The 20,671-nt window shown below is 36.5% G+C and overlaps 1 protein-coding gene across 1 annotated transcript in view; it reads right to left on the reverse strand.

Moving 5' to 3' along the window:
* Positions 1-560: 560 nt before the first annotated feature.
* Positions 561-20,671, reverse strand: part of RunxB (Runt related B) — a 52,481-nt gene continuing 32,370 nt past the window's right edge. The window contains exons 4-5 of the mRNA XM_014236398.3: positions 2,209-2,400; positions 561-2,148 (exon numbers count right to left, since the gene is read on the reverse strand). Coding sequence (XP_014091873.2) covers positions 1,292-2,148; positions 2,209-2,400 — 1,049 coding nt within the window. The 3' untranslated portion in view covers positions 561-1,291. The remainder of the gene's footprint in view (positions 2,149-2,208; positions 2,401-20,671) is intronic.

A 20,671-nucleotide genomic window follows, 5' to 3' on the forward strand; every position in this document is an offset into this window, starting at 1 on the left:
GCAAATAGATCTATACAAATTAGGAGGGATACTAGAGCTACTGTAAGATATGGCTTATTTAGTGCTTTCATACTATTGTGATAAACTAAGAGCAGTTCCGATTTTATGTTTACTTTTCTTCTCTCACTTGGTTTTTTAACTTCTCTTTCTCTTCTATAGTGTCGCTCTCACTTCTGTTCTTCTCATTCTGTATTTCATGTATTTCTTATAAATCTCTCCCTCTCTATAGCTTATCTTTTGAGGCATTACCTTTTGGTATATAAATAGGTTTATCTCCGAATCGTCACTTTTCTCTTCACGTAATTAGAACTTCAGAAATCATTCGTCTTAATTTCTTAAAAGATAACATGAAAATATTTTATTAAAGTGATGTAAGCGCTTGCTACCACCACTCTCACAGATTAGATTATGCCACTATATTTTGTTTATGCCAGTTGTTAGTTCGATTCGTCACTCTCAAAGCTTTGAAGACATCTACTGTGTCAAAATATAATATGTAATATTTCTTCTGTATCTTCTGAAAATCAAACAAATATGTGCATCTTTAGAATGGGGCTTGCTTGAAGTTTATATATTTATTGGATCTTTTGAGTTTTATTTTTTTATAAATATCAACAGAATATCTTAAACTATTGCTTATAGCGAACTGGAATTTTCCAGCAGCTTACTGCACTATGACATACTTATGAAATCGATATAATTTAAAATTTTTACATTACTAGCTCATATCGTATAACTGTACATATACCACATGTATGTACTACTTGAAATGTGTATGTATGCATACTAAACTACAGTTACAAAACATAATAAACTTTACATATACATATACACGTGACTCAAATATGCTTAAACTTAGGACTTAACTCAACAGTTAGAGTGAAATTTTGATTATGTTCTTAATAATAACTGTAATATAATTTGTTTATATTGATTTTACATTACTTTCTTTAATAAATTCGATATGTGATTTTCTTCGTTTTATAAAACGTTAAACTATTCCCCCATTTTCATACTCTGAGAGAGTACATGCCTAGACCTTTTCAATTACATATTTATTTTAAATGAAATTAGTTTAAAATCTCGCCCCCTCGTCAACATTCGTCCGTCTGGCATATGAAAACTAACTGTACTTCCTTGAATTCACTTTTTTTCCAGCACCGCTCCATTTCCCTCCCTAAAAAACTCAATATCACTGCTTCGTGTCGAGCAAGAGTTCTTCGCGAGTCTCATCTTTTTGCTCTACCAGCACATTTAAGCCCAACGCCGTCACCATGGCGTTACGCAGCCGCTAGTATGGACGCCACACATCCGTCGCTCTAGGTGTACGGCAACGTATAGGACCGAACTCGCTACGCCACAATTCAGTACGTGATGTGGTGCTCACATCGTCCAGATCGATGGTCTCGACCAGCGGTGGTGAGTGTCGCGTTGAGGTTACGGGCGGTGAAGCATTCGGATTCGCATTCTCCACACCGGGTGAATGAGAGACTAGCGTTACACAACGCTTTACCAAATTAACACCATCGCTAGCTACGTCCGTGGCTGTAAGATTCGTTACACTCGGCACTTCGGCTGCCAGCGCACCGGGTACAGATTGCGTAAGGCCATCGCCAACAGCATTACCGGTGCCTCGGAACCAAGGAAACTCACTGTAGTTGCCATATAATTGCGTATATAGCCATTGACTTGGTTGCGGCAAAAGCGGACTCTGTAGGAAAAGCTGTGCCGCCAAAGCGGGATTGAAACTATTTGCGGTGGGGGAGAATTGTGAAGCGAAACCATTGAGAAGTTCATTCTTACGCAGCGTTTCGTTTCGTTGTATGAGCGAAGTGAAGGCACCACCACCACTGGCCGAACCGCTATTCGAAGGCGGTGAAGTGCTACGTCCATCGTCGTCTTCGTGCAAAGAGGAGGTCTTTTTGGACGAACCCGTCACCGAAATGCTATCGCTTTCGAAACCCGTATCTATATTGTTATTGTTATCGTTATCACTGTTTGTGGTGGTTAAAGGCGGCGATATGGTTAATGTCGGTTGTGTGCCCAAATTAATTGTTGTGGTTGTCGGCGAACCCTCGGGGCTTGTAGTGCTATGTGCTGTACCAACAGTTGATAATTGACGCAGTTGTGTTAGATGAGGATGGGTTTCTGTGGAGACGGAGAAAAAATCTTAAAGACAAATTCAAAATATTGTTTCAGTTACCGTACCGTTTAGCGCCCTCAATCCATGCCGTTCCAAATTGCCAGCGATGTTGTGCGCCTGGAAAGCGGGATGCTGATGATGAAAGAAAGCTGCACCGTGTGCGAAGCCCGGCCGCGCTAAAGCTGCTGGGTTACTCAACGCCCGCCAATCGGGTGCATGTAAGTGACTATGCATGCCGACGAGGTGATGTGCGAAACCTGAAAAATGTAGAATTGAAATAAATGTTGAGCAAAAGTAATTGTGCTTTATTTAAAAAAAAAATGTTGAGGTTGAGAATGTAGAATATCTGAAAGATCTGTTCTGGGGATATAAAACAAAAATATTGTTTAGTAAATGATGCCGAGTTAACAGTCTTTAGCAGGATAGAAATACCAATCCATGCCAGTTGCGTTGTTCCGACAAGTCTGGTAACGGATGAAAGGTTTTATCAGAATTTTTTTTAACCTCAAAAGGTTCTTGGATTGACCATTTGTCGAAAAGAAAATAACCGCTGTGGCTCGTCACTGCTCGAAATAATCTTATTCCATGAAGGAAATGCTTCTTCTCGTTATTGAGTTGGGTCCACAGAGGTGAAGCAATAATGAAGTCGACATTCCATTATTGGAGTCAAGTGAACTTAAATAGATGGTAGATTTGACCACAGAAACCCCAAACTTTTTAGTCAAATATTTCCAGAATCGTAATGCCAAAGATCGCTATTATGGTTTCTAGCTAATTCTACGGGATCGCAACATAATATGGAGATAATCGGAGTTCACTTGTTACTTGTTATCCCACTACACATTCGGTTTTAGTTATCAGATATGTATAACCTTAACTCTAAATATAACATTTTCAGATATTACTCGTATATATAGCTTAAAAGATTGGCTGCTTTAGAGTCAGGCCTCAGCAGACAGACATAATTTTGATTATTTCAGTTTCTGATTTAAGAATCGATCAAAGCAGTTTGGTTGTGGCAATTGAAAAGGATGAGCAAAGGTTCTACTTCTAGAAATCACGTCTTTTGGCCTGGCAAGTCTGCATCACATAAATCCGGAAGAGTATCGTCTGGGCCTAGGCATCTAATGCTCACAAGATCATTTCTCAAGATATTTTTTTAGTTTTATCGACTGGGATGAACTTGAACCAAGTTCGCTATTCCTGAAAGGACTTGATCTGGTCAAAATTGATTTTAACATACTCGATAGTCTCTGATAATGTTATCTTCTCTGATTGGGGTCTTTTGTAGGAGCAAGACTTTATAAAATGGGTCTGATTGGCGACTATAATAGAGACAAGGCTTTATAAAACCGACAGTTTTACTTAAGTCCTCAGTATTCAGAAAGCGGATATAGGACGATAAATGCCTGCATTGGAGATAGCCCTTCAAAGATGTGTCTTTTGCTGACTTATGCTTGACCCTTAATGCTCAACTAACCTCCAATTTGGTTGTCAAAACCAGTCAAGAGTTAAAAGTTAAAAGTTTTCGAATCGTAATCAATATATCTTCTAATAACATATGAATAGATCCACTCAACCTCCAATGAACTGCTATATCGACAATCCTTTCACGAGTCATTTCTATGCACTCACTTCGGCGGTTAAGGCAGTGCTGGCAAAGAGTCTGCCGCCGATACCACAGAAATACGAGTACAGCACTTGAGTTTAATGCCTGAGTATGATTTCGTACTAACCACTTTCCATCTCGTGTGTACGCATGAGTGCGCGTGTGTGTGTGTCTGTGTAGATATTAGCCAAGTTTGCAATGGCAGTGGCTTTGCTTGCACTCCCACTAAAACCTTAAATATGCGGTCCTGTAAGGAAACCCATGTGCGATAAAGGGTTAGCCACGTTGGTCGCAGTTTGTGTTGTGTTCTTCGGCTCCGCCAGAGGGTTGGAGCATGAGCGCAGCTCAGCCGCTGCAGGCGGGCAAGAGAGAGAGATAGAAAAATTTCAGGGGGCGGGGGGACATTATAAAACAACAGACACGACAATTCGGTCGCATATGAGCTCGCCATACTTCGGCTGCCTTTTAAGCCTTCTTCGTGGTTAGGTTGTGTATACAAATACGGTTGGGTGCGGGTGGGGTACCAATGTGGTAGTGGCGGTGGCGTTGGTGGCGGCGAGAGATGCTACCACAAACACATACGTTAATTTATGTATGTATGTATGTATGTGTTCGATTGTGAAAATGTGGGTCGTCGGATGTCTCGTTGTCGCTGTCGTGTCGCATATTTTGTTGGTAGCTCAATTGTTTACGTCGGCTGTGCGTCGAAACGCAGTCATCGGCTGCACCGTTATACGTTTGTATGCATGTGTGCGCTTAGTATGGTATTGTATTCTGTGTGTTGGCTTTGTTGCTTGTTGGCGGTGGAGCCGACGGGGCATAACGTGGTCCCATTGGTGCGCCGCAAAGAGCTTTCTTGCTTTTGCTTTCGCATGCCACACACACATACACATATATAAATATATATATATTCGCATAAACATCAGTGTGTCACAGGCTTCGACAATTGCTGGCATTGCCTGCGCCACCAGCACAACTGACATGGCATGCTGTTGCTATTGTTGTTGCTATTGCTGTAGGAGCAGCCAAATCTGCCACTGGCAGCCATCACATCGACGCAAGTCTGAGTTGCCGCTGTCTTATTGCCTACTCTATGCGCTCCGTGTACCACGGTCTGCCACTGCTGGCATTTTTCTAGCTGCGCTGCGGCGCTGCGGTCGGACAATCGTTCGGTCGGCAGCCGCCGCCGCCGCCGCCAGTTGACTGTGTGGCTGTGGTGGCATTTTGTGGCAGCAGTAGTGGTGGTAATTGTATACATTAGTGTCCCATACAGCGATGCTGCCGCCGCCACTGCCGCTGCTGCAGCCAGCCCCTACCGGCAAGCAACCATGCGCCTAAGTGTATGTGTGCTTGTGTGTGTGACTGCTCGATGTATGCCACAGAATTCCAACACAAATTGCTAGCTGCTCCCCCCACAAGCTGGTGTGGCTCCAGCCAAACCAGCAACCAACCGACCAACCGAAAGTTCCATGCCTGTTTTCGGTTGGTTCACATTTTCTCTGACGTTTTTCGGCGTTTTTTGCCTTCTTTGCTTTCGTTTTTTGTATTTATTTATGAAAATTTATTTTATTACCCCTTTTGCGGGGATCGATGTGTGGGTTAGATACACCCACAAATGGAATATTTTACGGTGCAATAAAAGTAGAAGAAATACACGGATTTATGGTGAAGTTTCTTGAATGTGAGTGTGCGTGTTTGTATGTGTGCAGGCGAGGATTGAAACTTTCGGAAATGTGTGCAGAAACTTCTTTCAAATGAAATTAGTTTTTAATGCATAAAATAAAATTTAAATTACTTAGAAAAATATGGAAAGTGCACTTTGCTTCCTGGTTGAAAGTGAATAAAAGTGCCATAAAATTTGTTTAGAAATATATTAATATAATTTTTTTAATAATTTTAGCTTTGCACACTTGCTTTAAAAGTTTACTGCTTAAGTAATTTTACTTTTCAACTAGCTTTTAGTAATAGCTTTTTGGCTTTTAAATATTTTTATGAATAAAACCTCAATATTTTTTATTGTAAATATCAAAAGCACGAGCAACTTCCAGGCCTTATAAAAATATAAAAATACAAAGAATAAATATACAAAATTAAAATAAAAATTTTATGAAATTTAATTTTGCGTACAGAAATAATTAATTATTTTAATTATATTTTATATTAATAAAAAAATATAAATATTAAATACTTATTTTAAAGAAATTGAAATTTACGTTTTGAAATAAAAAATACAAGAAAAAATGTTGACTTCGGTTGCACCACAGCTAGAATACCCTTCACAAATAAAAAACTTTCCATACAAGAAATTGATTTTGTTCGGTCGGTTTGTATGTTAGGTATAGGTTATAGTAGTCCGATCTGAATAATTTCTTCGGATATTTTTACATTGCCTTGTATAATAATCTTTGCTAAATTTCGTTGTGATACTTTCTCAAATAAAAAAAATTTCCATACAAAAACTATATTCTGATCATTTAGTTTGTATGGCAGCTATATATTATAGTTGTCCGCTCTAAACAATTTAAACGGAAATTGTAGCATTGCTTTAAATAATTAGTTGTACCAAACTTCATGAAGATACCTCGTTAAATGAATAAGTTTCCCATGCAAGGACTTGATTCCGATCATTCAGTTTGTATGGCAGCTATATTCTGTAATGGTCCGATATCGGCGGTTCCGACAAATAAGCAGCTTCTTAGTGAGAAAAAGACGTGTGCAAAATTTCAGATTGATATCTCAAAATCTGGGACTAGTTTGCGTATAAACAGACGGACGGACATAGCCAAATCGACTCAGCTCATCACGCTGATCATTTAAATATGAGTGTTACAAACTTTGTGGTAAACTTAAATAAAAATAAATACATAAAAAATATTTTTATATATATATTTATAAAATAAAAATATATTTTTTTAAAAAATAAGATAATATAAAACTAAAAGAGTATATATATACATGTATTTATATTTTTAAACTTATTTGAAGATTTTTTTTATATTTTTAATTTTAATACATTTTTCCATTTTACATTTTTTTATTTATTTAAAAATATTTTTTCAATATTAATTAATTTAATATATTTAATTTATATTAAAATAAAAATTTTTTTCATTTGTAATTTTAGCTCATATTTTGAATGATATCAAATGAATAGCGAAATAAAAAAATATATGAAATAATATAAACAACAAGTAAGGAAGGGTTAAGTTCGGATACAACCGCACATCATACTCTTGCAACTTGCAAGGATCAAAGCCTAAGTAACACCTTCAGCTGTTGGCAAAACCCCATATCAAACTAGGGATAGTATCGCCGTGATTTTATTCATTTAAGCCAAGATGTTACACTGTTCTTAGTAAGAGATTCTTTAGGAATTTCCTTAAAATTTCTTACATATCGACCGACAGATGCGGTATAAAGTGCAAGAGCAAAAAAAAGTTATCACAAAAATGTTCTCCCCGAATTTCAATACCAGAACTCATAGAGTGACCGATATGTTCGATAAAAAATCTGACATACGCGCTGGTGTCCACATATTTGGTGTCTGCATCCTTGAAAAGTTATAGTCCGATTTCGACCCTTTTTGGGCGTTAGTTAGTTAGAAATGATTGGGCAATCTACGATATCAAATTTGGTTGAAAGTGGTCAAGTAGTTCCTGAGATAAAGAATTTCCCCTAAAAGTGGGCAGTGCCATGCCCATTGTCCAGTTTTTGCACCTGCTCTTCCTAAAGCCCTTCCTTACGGTCTTCGATGGGAAATTTTATATTTGTGGCGCATTTATTCAATGAGATGATTGGGTGGGCGTGGTTATTACCTGATTTTACCCCTTTTCACAGTAAACGAATAGGTGTTTAAATACCTTCCTTTTAGCAAAATTGACAGACAGACGGACGGACGAACAGACAGTGACCCGTATTTCAACTTGTTTTGACATTTTGATCATTTATATATTATATATATATAACTCCATATCTATCTCGATGAGTTTTAGGTGATACAAACAACCGTTAATTGAACATAACTATTATACTCTGTAGCAACATGTTGCGATTGTATAAAAATCAGTACGTTAATATATATGAACATACACATACTTGTATGTACGTAAATGACAAATATTAAAAATTTGTAGATCATTTCTTTTCCAAAAATCCCATAAACTCAATATTGATATAAATTCCTTTTCAATCAATCATCTTCATTTCATCAATTTTATATTGTTAAGTCTTTGAGAAAATAATTTTGACTCGAGTTTCTTTTTTGTATGTTTAATTATATTTGGTTTAAGAAAATTTACCTAAAAATATTAGTTCAAAATATGCATCAAAAACTCTATTCCTACACCAACTCACATTTACCGTCGGCATTTGGTCGCATGCTTTTCTTATCCGTCGCAAGTTTCTTAGCCGCAAATTCACCACATCTTGAAATATGATTCCACTCAAAAATCGCACTCAATGCCGCAGAGCATTATCCTGTCATGCCGTTAATCACAATCACATGCCACTACCGCATTCCAATAATAATCTTTTCCCCACAATCACCCCTTACGTTAGACATTCACCAGCTGGGCAGTCACTCAACAGCGGCAACTGAGTGCATTGCATGCCACTCACTCAACAGCCAGCGAAACAGCTGATTATTGTATGCTCACTCAATAAATGCGCATGACCGCAAATATGAGCGTGGCGCAGCGCAGCAACCACAATCAGAGCGAGAGCGACCGCAGTTGCTGCAAACATAGCGAATGCTTTGTAGTTTTGCTGAAAACCACCTACTTAGACATCTATTGGTGGTGAGCACGGCCTTTGCCGCTGCCTCGGGTTGCCAGACGACAAGTGCAACAGCAGCCATCGCCGTGCAACACTATGATGTACGCACAAATACATCGAGCGAGCAAGTACAACCCATAAAATTTTATATCATTTCGTTGTCTTATTTTATTTTATTTACAACTTTTTCTGTGTTCACTTTTTGCTTTTCTTTTGTGTGTGTGTGTGTGAGTTTTTGCTGGAGAGGTTCTTGGCTTTTTTGGTCACATTATTTAGCTTTTTGTTGGTGCATTCACACTTATTCCGCTTTTTTGGCTACCCACCCATTTCGGGTCTCATATTCGGTGGCATGTACTTGCAGCTGGCAAGTATATAAAATTAGTTTTATGTCTATGTATATGTAAGTATATTAGTTGTGGAATAAAAAGAAATGATAATGTGATGTCTGGCTGGCTTAAAGAAACTATTTCGGACTCCTTTCAGAGAGAGAGGAAAAACACAAATTTAAATTTAAACAAATTTTCTAGTCTATGTGGAGTTGAGCGCTCAGAATATTAAAGTTTGTTTAAGTATGAAATACTTTTTAGGCTATAATTTGGTTTTCGGTAGAATTTTGAGTAACAGAAAACCTACAAATTTAAAAATCTTAAAGCAATATTTGTAGAATGTAACTTTAAAAGACACGAGTTTCAATATTTAAAAAAAATATAAAAAATAATAAAAAACTAACAAGTCTGAGCAGTATACCCAGAAGACGCCTTGAAGTATGCTTCTTATACCGAATAAGTATTTTTAAATGGCACTTTCTCCAGTAGCGTCTCTACTCTTAAAAGTAATATTGTAATAGAAATACATAACCTGTTGCAATATTAAATTTTAAGACACATAGCCATGTTTTAATGTCAAAAAATATATTTCAAAATAGCCAGTTCCTTTGGAAAATGATAAACGAAGTGAGCTAAGTTAATCTCGACCCAATCTGGTCCATAATATTTAAATAATGAACTTTATGAGTGAGACGAAGACTATGGCACATTATCCCACGCATAAATGAACTTTAGGATACTGGGGCATAGCATTAATTAAACACATTCGTAAGAATTCATCCCGATAACATTGATCTTTCAGTCCAGTATAAATATCTAAGATATAAGATAACTGCGAAGGACAACCCACAAGATTTTGGTGTTGCTTAAATAACTCTATAATTGCTCTTTCTTGTTACCAAATCTTATCTTGAGACCCAAAACTTGTATTAGAGGAGGGAGAATTATGTTAACATAATTCCTATAGCTTCGGCCGTTGAAACTAAGAAGGAAATATTGAATGATCGCTCGAGCATCGGTTAGTCCTGCCCGTTCAAATTCAGAGACCTCTGCGATACAACACCTGTCGTGCGTTAGGCGGAAGATCCAAATCCAAAATTCCGGATGTTTCTCTCTGGCTCTCCGAATTTCTCGATATTATAAATTTTACCGGCCGATAAGAACGGTCGGACATTTTTTGAGTAGTCTCGTCAAGCTTTGCTCCGGAGTGCAAAGAAGTGGCTATCAACTCTTATAGTAGAGTGACGATAAGTTAAGGAATACCTAACTTTGTAACCGATGGTACCGAGTCACATCGTTCTATCACTGGATAGCTGTTCCTCGAGGGAGCTTGACCAACGTCAGTTTTTGCGCTGTCGCAAGATTCTTTCGGCTAAAGTTCGATCGCAAGAGGTCCAGTTAGCTCTTTGTCATCAGCAAAGCTAGCATCTCTCTAGTTGTGGGATTCTAACAGTTCATTGCTCTATCGGCATCTACGCTGTAAGGTTGATAATCTTACCGGATGCCAAATGCAGAAATTGTTTGGTAGAAGACGAGATACAAATACATCAATTCTTCTTTCTTGATTGTCCCGCCTTTGCGTGGTCAAGGTGGAAACAACTAGGAGCTAACTCTTGCAGATATCTTACTGAGCTGATGGGAGGAGAGTAAAATATTTATTGGCCTCAAGCCGCTTAGTCGACCTATAAAATCGGCAACAAGAGTTTTATTATATGGCTTCATAAAGGACTACATATAACATAAATATAGCAGTCCAAGTGCGTTCACCCCCTTGAAGATCAGCCATCAAACATAACCTTGCCTAACCTCTTCAAGCCTCGAAATGTGCATCCCAATCAAGGTCCTGAACAGCTTTGCAAAATCGAACGCATTTAAATCTAGCGTGACTGCAACTGATCGCAAATTTATTACCTTAAGACGATCTGACTGGAATACTGAACGTCCGTTTAAAAACGAAATCCACTCTGTACTCTCGCTAATATTCTTTGACTGTGATAAGGATATATGTTAACCATATATATACTTGTAATATATATATTTATATATAATATTTCTATAGTGTTTCCAGAACAACGCTGATCCGACATCAACTTATCAATGTGGAGGCACATATATCATCAACAGTGCTATAGAAAGTACGAGCTTCACTTCAGATCTTACGAACTGGCTGAGTCTGTATTCAGGAAAAATTTAATTTCATTTGCCATATATCCAGTCCTTACTGCTTACTGCATTAGATTAAATTAATGATGCCTGCCTAGTGGTTCTGAACGCAGCTTTATGTTGGTCGATGTAATAGTAACCTTACATATCACTAGGTTTATAATTGGTTTGATAGCAGGGATATTTTGAAATCTAATAAGAATTAATTCTCACTTTCCTACTGAAAAATCGAAATATCACTTATTTGTATATCTGCAACAAACTTCTTCTAAGCCGCAATCAAAGGATTGTGGCATAGACCTACACCCTCAAACAAGGCAAATACAACAACAAAAGCAAAAAATTGATACGTTGACATGCAAGTAACTAAACCATCAATTATCCGTGTGGCAAGTTTCTGATTTTCACAGCAATTTAGCACACATCATTATCAAACAAGCAAAGGGGGCATGCCATGCTGGGCTGCAACAGCAACACATGCGGAACTGTTTTTAATAATAATTTCAAAACTTAAAAAATGTCACAACAAACATGTACCGATGACAAATCGTAGAGCCAAATAATAAACTGTGCAACTGAGGAAGGGTGCTGACACACACACACACCACACAGAGACAACATACATATATGTTATATATAATCATAAATTCTTGTTGACACGCTCAACTAATAAAGAAGGGCAAAAGATGCCGAGCATAAGGGAATATAAAAAATTGCAAACAAAGTGATATGAAAATTTATCCTCCCACGAGGAAACAACGGCAACAACAGTGCCACGGCGACACTAAGAATTCATAACTTTATTGAGCTCGCTTACAATCACACACACACACAAACATATGGTAGACTTGAAAATGCTATATTACTTGTTAAATATTACATGTATGCTCGGCGGGCTGGCGATTTGGCACACAGGGCGCGCACAATCGGCCGGGTGATATTCGATTGGAACGAGCTGGGTTGGGTCACACTTCAATACGACTCAATTTAAAAAAGTGAAATGAAATTTTTAAGTCATCAATAGAGGAAGCGGGCAAACGGCGGTCGGCCAATATAACCCGGCAAGCTTTAAGCAGCGGGAAGGCGAGTTCGGAGCCGGGGCAGCAACAACCCCCAAGGACATATTACAGCATTGATTCAATTTCTTGTCAATTTGCGTGTCAATGCGATACTAATATGCACAATAACAAGAACAACAACTACCACACACTTACTTTGCCAAATACGTAGATTAAGAGGGGTTGCGGTACGGGGGCAATGCTCTACGCCCGCAGCTGCCACATATGCCAACTGCCAAGCAGCCGACAACTTGTTCACCTTATTATTTATAACATTTGCGAAATTCGTCTCACCGCCCGGCCGGCATTTAACCTTTGTCACCCCGACACCACAGCACCGCACTGCCCCTGCGTGCCTTGACACGTTGATAGAGTCCTTCGCAACATTATTTGCCAGTGTTTGCTCACTCACACCACACCCAGTCTTGGGAAGATGTGCAAATTTCTTTGCTGAATTTAAGGTTAACTACCCACTTGATAGACGACAACAAGCAGCACAACAACAACAACAGCAAAATAGACCCCTCGATCAGCTCATCTCACTTTTGACAATCTCTGCGTGTGTTGACATTTTGTGTAACGGTAAATTTTTGTGTGTAACACGTTGTCAACTCCTGTAGTTGTTATTACTGTTATAATCGTTGTTGTTGTTGTTGTTATTGTTGTGCGAATTTGTCGGTTTTAAATCGGGTGTTGAGTTGGTGGTGCAGAAATTTGCAATTGAGTGCGAAAAGCCAATATTAATGGGGAGGGGTGGGGGTCATGGCTACACCTAGCGACATTGCTAAACAAGCAAACACACACACATACTTATGCATATACACATGTATATAAAGAAATTTGTACGAATCTGCCATATGCCTCATCTAAAAATAATCATTTTGAATTCTCGCTGGAAAAGGAATCCATAATTATACCGTTATAGAGACTTTTTGACACTTGACACAAACCGTTGTGTCGGCCGTCAAAGAAATAAGTAAATAAACACACGGCAGGGCTTGTTGGGAGTAGCAGTGGAAGTGCTTCGAGTTGTATTTGCTGTGAAGTATTTGCAAATAATCAACAGTTAATTGAATTTTTTATTGAATGAAGAAGCTATACATTGAAGAGGTGACACTGTGTGCATGTAAAAAAGTATAGGAGATATTTCTGGATTATCCGGAAGTTGACTAGAAATGTACACCATGAATATGAGCATGATCTATGTATAGCGTAATCGCTTAGGCCCGTCCATTTTCAAACTTTAAGCCATTTACCAAAAGGGCTGAAAAATTCATACCATTTTTAAGACTTTTTTTTTTGAAATGTCATTGTTAATATTGAACATATATATAAGTATTAGGCACCGAGTTTTTTAAACTGATTTTAGCGATCTTCCAACATTTTTGTACTATTTTTGTAGTACTATTTGTCTTTGTCTTTTCAAAATAGGTCTTATTTTAGGTTTTGTCTCTTCATTGTCACTAAATTTCTTTCCAGTCAGCATTATTTTGTGGTCTCGTAATAAGAAAAAGTGCCTCAGTGTCAATTTCAGAGAATATGAAGGATGCAATTTAAGCCCCAATTAATGTAATTTTGCGAGTTGACTGCTGCTTTTTCCACGCTGTGGATTCAGTTCATTGCACGCATCCCATTAACATATGTATATAGTAGTAAATTTCGGTTTTATAGCGCTTGCCAAACACACTCGCTTAATAAATGTTCTTAAATAATTTGTGGAACTTATTCAGTGAAAATCGCTGTGAGAGTGGAATATCATATACGAAATGACTTAGCTGACGCCACATACGATAGACTTAAATCATTTGTAGATCAAGACCTTATATGATCAGTCGAACTAGTGCGTCGGCCATCGCACTTTTCATAACATAAACAGATTGCTGGAATATTTTTAGATCTTACCGCTGATAGCGAATGATCGTTATTACTTGCACTGTAACGTAGAAAACTATAATAATATCTGGCGACCAAAAGTTTAAGTTTTTGATTGGCTTGTATGCCTGCTTTTCAACTAGAAAGTCAACAAGTTGAAGTATTCGGTAGGCAAAGGTCTTTCAAGCGTCGAGGTGTAGATTCCATTAAAATGTTTCGAGCTGATTTGGCATCCCTTCTATAAGAGCGCATTTTATGAGTATTGCCATCGTAGATCACTATATATTACACAACTATCGTAATCTTATAAACTATAATACTAATCTAGATTTAACTAATTTCTCAGCTGTTTACCAAATCAAGTGGACCTTTTCGCCAACATAAACATTTACATAATTTTTTAATCACTTTATAGAAAGCTGGACAATAGATACGGTACGAGGTTTCCACACTCTTGTAAATATATGTCTCTCACAAGGTTAAAGAATTAAACAAACCGTTACGGTTAAAGAATTAAAGAGAAAACATCTATAGAACATTATGTGGTATATTTAGTAGGATGCTAGTCGGTCATTCGTCGGCATCCGGAACTTTGCTGCTTGTTAGGCAAACTATTGCTACTCAATTTAAGTTCGCTATATCTATAAATTACCATGTTTTCATTTTATGCAGAAACTCTCTTCTAATCTTCCGGTTCATACGCGCTTCTATTGGAACACCGATAATATCCGCTGTGAAACGAAAGCTTTTGTAGACGGAGCTTTCGAACGAATATAGCTTCCTACGAATCAGTCAATTGCATAAACTTGACTGCAACGGCGACCGTTTGGTCATGATATTTATGGTACATTACACTTTATTTTCTTCAAAAGGCTCTGCCGCTCTTTATTTTGTCTAAAAATGCAAAAGCTTGTGTGAAGTATTGTTCCATATTGTACCCTGTTTTACAAATATAAATCTTCAAGCCCTAAGACACAGTAGTAGGGTAAATGCTAGAGCTTCTTAAAGTATTCTAGAGATACAGAAAAAGTAACTCTTGGAATACCAAATTTAAGTTAATACTTTATATAATATATTTATCAAAATTTTTTTTTAATAATATAAGTATATATCATATATATTAGTTTTATATATATGTACGTTAGAGCGTCTAATTCTGAAATTATAAAAAAAATATTTTTAAGAATTTTTTTAATGTTATTGATTTTTAAATAATTAATGAGCAATATTTATGTATGCAAAAGGGAAAGGGACTAAGCCACTCAAAACACGCAGAGAAAAAGCAAATACATATGCGTATACGTAAGTATATAAGTGTGTATCTAAGCCCCTTTCAGATGCTTCAAAGTCAAAAACTCGAGTTTTTTTTTTCAATGTCGCGACCAAAAGGTTGCTTTCTCATCTTTTCTTATGCCTTTTTGCATTTTTAATTTAATTTTTCACTAAATATTTTATGCCGAAAAATGGCTGACGCGAATGTCAGGTTTACTACCCCCCCCCCCACTACCTCTACCTCAACCCGAGCAACGCGCGAAATAAAATAATGAAAATTTACCGCGGCATCGTAATTTTAATCACATATGAGGCCGAACTACAAGCAAGTATGCCCCTCCCACCAGCTTCACGCCAGCAAACAAGCTTATATGCATGCGTGAATGTATGTATGTGTGTGTGTGTGTATATCTCCACGAGTGTCTGCATCAAACAGCCAGCCTGTCAACGCATACTCGTTACTTGCGCCGCATAAGAGAGGCCGGGTGAAGGGCGTGAGAGCTACGTGAAAAGAAGTGGCGCACTTGAGATGCCAACATGTGGAAACAGGAGCTTCGCCATTAGGCCGCGTGGGTTGGGCAAATTTATGTAAATTATGTGTTGGTAATAACCCTTTACCGTTAGCTGCGACGCTGACTTGTTAGGCATCTGCACACACACACACTTACATGAACTACTTAATTGCATGTGTGTGCGCCTTTTAGTGCTGGATTGTGCATGTGTGTCGGTAATCGGGTCACACACACACACTTGCACTTTTTCATATACATGTATGTATGTGCGCTTGTAGTATGTGTTTGATTACGTGCTCAACACTTTTAAGCAAATTTTAATATATTTTTGGTGAAATTTCATCAACGCCCTGTCAACACTTTTCTTCTGCGCTCGTGCACCTCCATTCGCTTTGTTGCAGCACGCTCTTCGCACACAAAAACCAACAAATAGTGTGGTGTATGTGTGTGCATGAGTAGTTACATAATGATTTTTGAGAAATTTTGAAATTTGACTTTCTGCTCGGAAAAAGTTTAGCGCCCAACCCCTTTTGTGTACGCAGTTATGTGTGTATGTGTGTGTGTGTGTGAAAGGATTCAAGGACTCCGTGCATGTGTAAATTAATTCAAGTTGAAAATTCATTTAGAACATTAAAACACATACACACAGCCATACATCAGCACACATGCTTGAGTGCAGACCCTGTCGAAAATGGTATTCACTGGATTTGAGAATATATTTCTAATGGGTTCTTTATTCGTAACTATACATAAAAGCTATGCCTAATTTATAGCAAAGGATATTTGTATAAATAATTGAGAAAAGTCGGTAAAATTATTAAGTTTTTTCATTTTTCATCAAAAATTTTAAAATTTTTTCTGTATGTGAATTCAATTATAATACCGAAATTTTGGAATCTTCAGCTTTATATTTTCTAAATAAACATTAACACAAAAATTTTGATATATATTCAAACTAAGTCAATAAACTATATATATTTAACCTTTTAAAATTTGTAGTCCCGAACTACTATTCACTACCGAAATCGGGATTTTGCCAAATAAATTTTTTAATTATTATTAATTTATTTTCTAGTACTTAAAGTTATGAATCACCTTTTAATCCCGAAAAATCCCGATTTTTTGGAATACAAAGGATATTTGTATAAATAATTGAGAAAAGTAAAATGATCAATTTTTAAATTAATATTAAAATATTTAATTAATTTAAATTTCATTTTTCATCAAAAATTTTAAAATTTTTTCTGTATGTTTAATAGTGAATTAAATTATAATCCTCAAGTTTTAGAATATTGAACTTTATATTTTCTAAAAAAAATTAACACATAAATTTTGATATTTTATTCAAACTAAGTCAATAAACCATATATATTTAACCTTTTAAAATTTGTAATCCCGAACTACTATTCACTACCAAAATCGGGATTTTGCCAAATCAATTTTTTAATTATTTTAAATTTATTTTCTAGCACTTAAAGTTATGAATCCCCTTTTAATCCCGAAAAATCCCGAATTTTTTTTTTTTTTTTTACAAACGATATTACGTTTACTCTTTCAAATTTGTTCATATCTATTTAATCGCGAATTATACGTTATCCTAATATTTTGGGTTCTTCACATTGGTATTCTCGCCAAATTGTATCACTTTAATTTAATTATTTTATTAAAACTGAGTTAATAAACCATATATTTTTAACTTTTTAAATTTATAATACCGCACTGCTTTTCAGTACCGAAATTTCGGTATTGCCCAACACATTTTTTAATTACTTCGAATCTTGCCTCTAGTATATTAAATGAGTAATCAGCTATTAATCCCGAAATTTCGGGACTTGAACATTGCTATTTCGGGACTCCACATTCATTTCAAGTATTTATGGTTAATCGAGTATTACTTACATATGTATAACCACTTTAAGGCGCACAAGGCAATCGCAGTAAAGTTAAAAGCAAGAGGAAAGTGGAAAATTTTGTAGCTTGGTACCGCTTATTAGTTCTTAATACTATTAACTTAAAATTAATTATTTTTCACTTTATTAAATGATTTTCTAGCAATAATAATTTGTTCTAAAAGTGTATTATAATTCAGAAAACGTATTTGGAAATTTCCTACTGGGTTCTTATGTACATAAATGCACATATACTAATTTATATATGTTATGGAGATCATGCATATAAAATTACTTTCATAAATGAGCAAGTACAAGTCGGTATACATATTGTCTGTGTAACCGTGTGAACTCTTTTGAAGGAAAGTGCTAACAATTTTCATAACAAAGAGTCTTTCAAGTGGAAAATTTTAATGTAATTTTCACTAAAAACGTCAAACTTTTCTCTTCTGTACTTTTTAGACACACGGTGTAGTGCGTTACTTACTGTATACATAGGTATGTATATCTAAGTGTGAAGCAGGAGCTGCTACATGTTTTATACTCATATGACTATCACTACGTTTGTATATGACTCAACATAATTACAAGCATAAATTTATTTCTGTTTCAGACATAATTGTATGTATGTACATATGTGTGGCTGAGTATATTCTCTAATACCTTCCCATCATCCGCCATCTTGGATCTTAGCAAGTAAAAGACATATCACTAATGGGTTGTACTTAACGGTATTAAAGATATATATACATATACTATGTAGGTATACAAATGCGGATAAAGTTTTCTAATAAGCATGAATACACCGCTAAGTAAACGATATAACACAAATAAATTACGACACATACTATTTCTACCGCATTAAAACTTGCGGAAATTAATAACAAACATTAAAAACAAAGTCCAACTTAACCGGATATTTCCTCGTGTTACAAACGAAGAATATAAAGCCGAACCCTCTAAAGTTATATAAAAATTAGAAAAGTCTAAGAAATAGCTTTCCAGTCGAAATTGCTTTTAATATGAAGATTTCTGCCTGAAGCTCTATATGCTTTAGTGTAAGTGAATTCCCATCCAGTCAGTCAGAGAGATTAGGTGTTTTTTTCTAACTTTTCCTTCTTTCGCTCAGCAAGTTCTTCGAATTCTCTCTCTCTCTCTTCTCTCCATCTCTCTTTCACTCTCAAATATTCATCCGAAACTTGCCCTAGCTTTGCTAGATAGCTTAGATAGATAGAAATGTTTTTCTGTAAATCTGAAGACTGCGCTCTCTGTCTATCTCCTTTGATGCGACTTCTCCACAATTCTACGACAATTATAGATTTCCACTTCTAAAAGTTAGGCTCATCTCCTGTGTTTAGGTTGGCTTCTTTTGGAAGAAATACGAAAACGAGAGAAGTGACGATTTCTAAAATAGAGTTAAAAACTGAAAAAAGAGACGGAAATAATCTGCGAGTCGAAACAGTTTAACTTCTGAACAGGTCTAGTTTCGATTTTTCATATTGACCAGACTCTAAGGCTTCATTTATAGTTTAAGAAGAATGCAATTTGAAAATGTTCTAAAAATCTATTTCACACTAACTTTACTACGGTCTTCTTTCGGCATTCCTTAAGATTCTGTATCGGCTGAAACATGCTAGACTCAATGTTAAACTTAATCTCATTTTTTTCTTATTATAGCCGAGGAATCGAAATTTCTGAAGAACCAAAAAATTCAAAAGCTAAAGATGAACTGTTCATCTTAATTTGATGCAGCAGCTTTCAAAAGCTTTAACTTAAAGAATTCAATACATTAGTTAAGAAAATTTCGCTTTCAACGCTTCAAAACAATACGAAATCGTGGGGCGCTCTTCCCAGCCGCCAAACTCGCGTCACTTGGCTCAATAATAATCAACGAAATGATGTCACTGCATACACTTAAGTCATCAGCTATAATCACTGGCAACAGCAACCAGTTGCCAGAAGCAATAACAACAACAGCACTTAAAATAATAAAGCAAATAGCAAGGAAAACAACAGCAAAATGCACAACAGCGATTAAAATAACAAAAGACGGCGAAACAAGGAGCACCCGGTGGCAATGTGTAGCACGAGTATGTGTGATTATGTGCGAATAAGTGTGTGTGACAGCATATGCAACCTAAATAAGGTGGTGATGCTGAAGACAGCGCTCATAAAATCCATTAAAATGTTTAATCCTTTAATAAGACGACGGCGAAGTGTTCATAGTATAGGTTTATAATGTGAGTGCGTGTGAGTGTGTTGTATGCTTCGGCAGTTCCAAGCTTGGCACAATTTTGTTGCAACAAGGCTTAATAATTACAATGCTGTCGATGGCTGGTGGAAGAAATTGTTAAAGAGCGTAAATTTATTACTTTGCCGAGAGAAGTTGGAAAGCGAATGGCTTTTCGGGCTTAACGGTATAGTTCGATGTCAATAAAGAGGCTGTGAAACAACAGTGTGAACATTTTCAAATTTGTATTTCATACAATTGTGACAATTAGGAGGGTACGAGTAGGGGATGAGAAATATTTTAAAATTGACAAGTGACAGAAGCTTGAAAGCTCTTAAATTATTAGAAAACAGCTCTGAGAACTCTTTTCTCATCAATATTTCAATAGTTTTTTGACGGCTGAGAATTCCTCTTATACCTTATTAACATTTCTGGAGTATAATATGGGATTAAATGTTACCTCTGCCCTCAATAAGCTACACAGCCAGTACCATAAAAGCAAATTTTCGAAGCTAAGTCCATTTCTTGATAGCAAACAAAAGCTGTCTTTGGTTCGCCAGCATTTAGAGTGTTGCGAATCGAACAGACCACTGGTATACCAACTGAATTTAAAATGACCCACACTTATAAGAAAATTGTGTATTTTCACGCGTTTTAATACAAATCTTTATTATCGCCTTCAAAATTTTATATACACTTGTTATAAGATCGGTTAGGATGACCTTCAGTGGCTTCAGCGAATTTTGTTTTTTTCGGTTTCGGCTCATTTTTGGAGCACCATTCAATGGAGCGTTGGACAGTTTCGATGTCGTATTCATAAACAC

The sequence above is a fragment of the Bactrocera oleae genome, chromosome 5 (assembly GCF_042242935.1).
Source record: "Bactrocera oleae isolate idBacOlea1 chromosome 5, idBacOlea1, whole genome shotgun sequence".
NCBI lineage: Eukaryota > Metazoa > Arthropoda > Insecta > Diptera > Tephritidae > Bactrocera > Bactrocera oleae.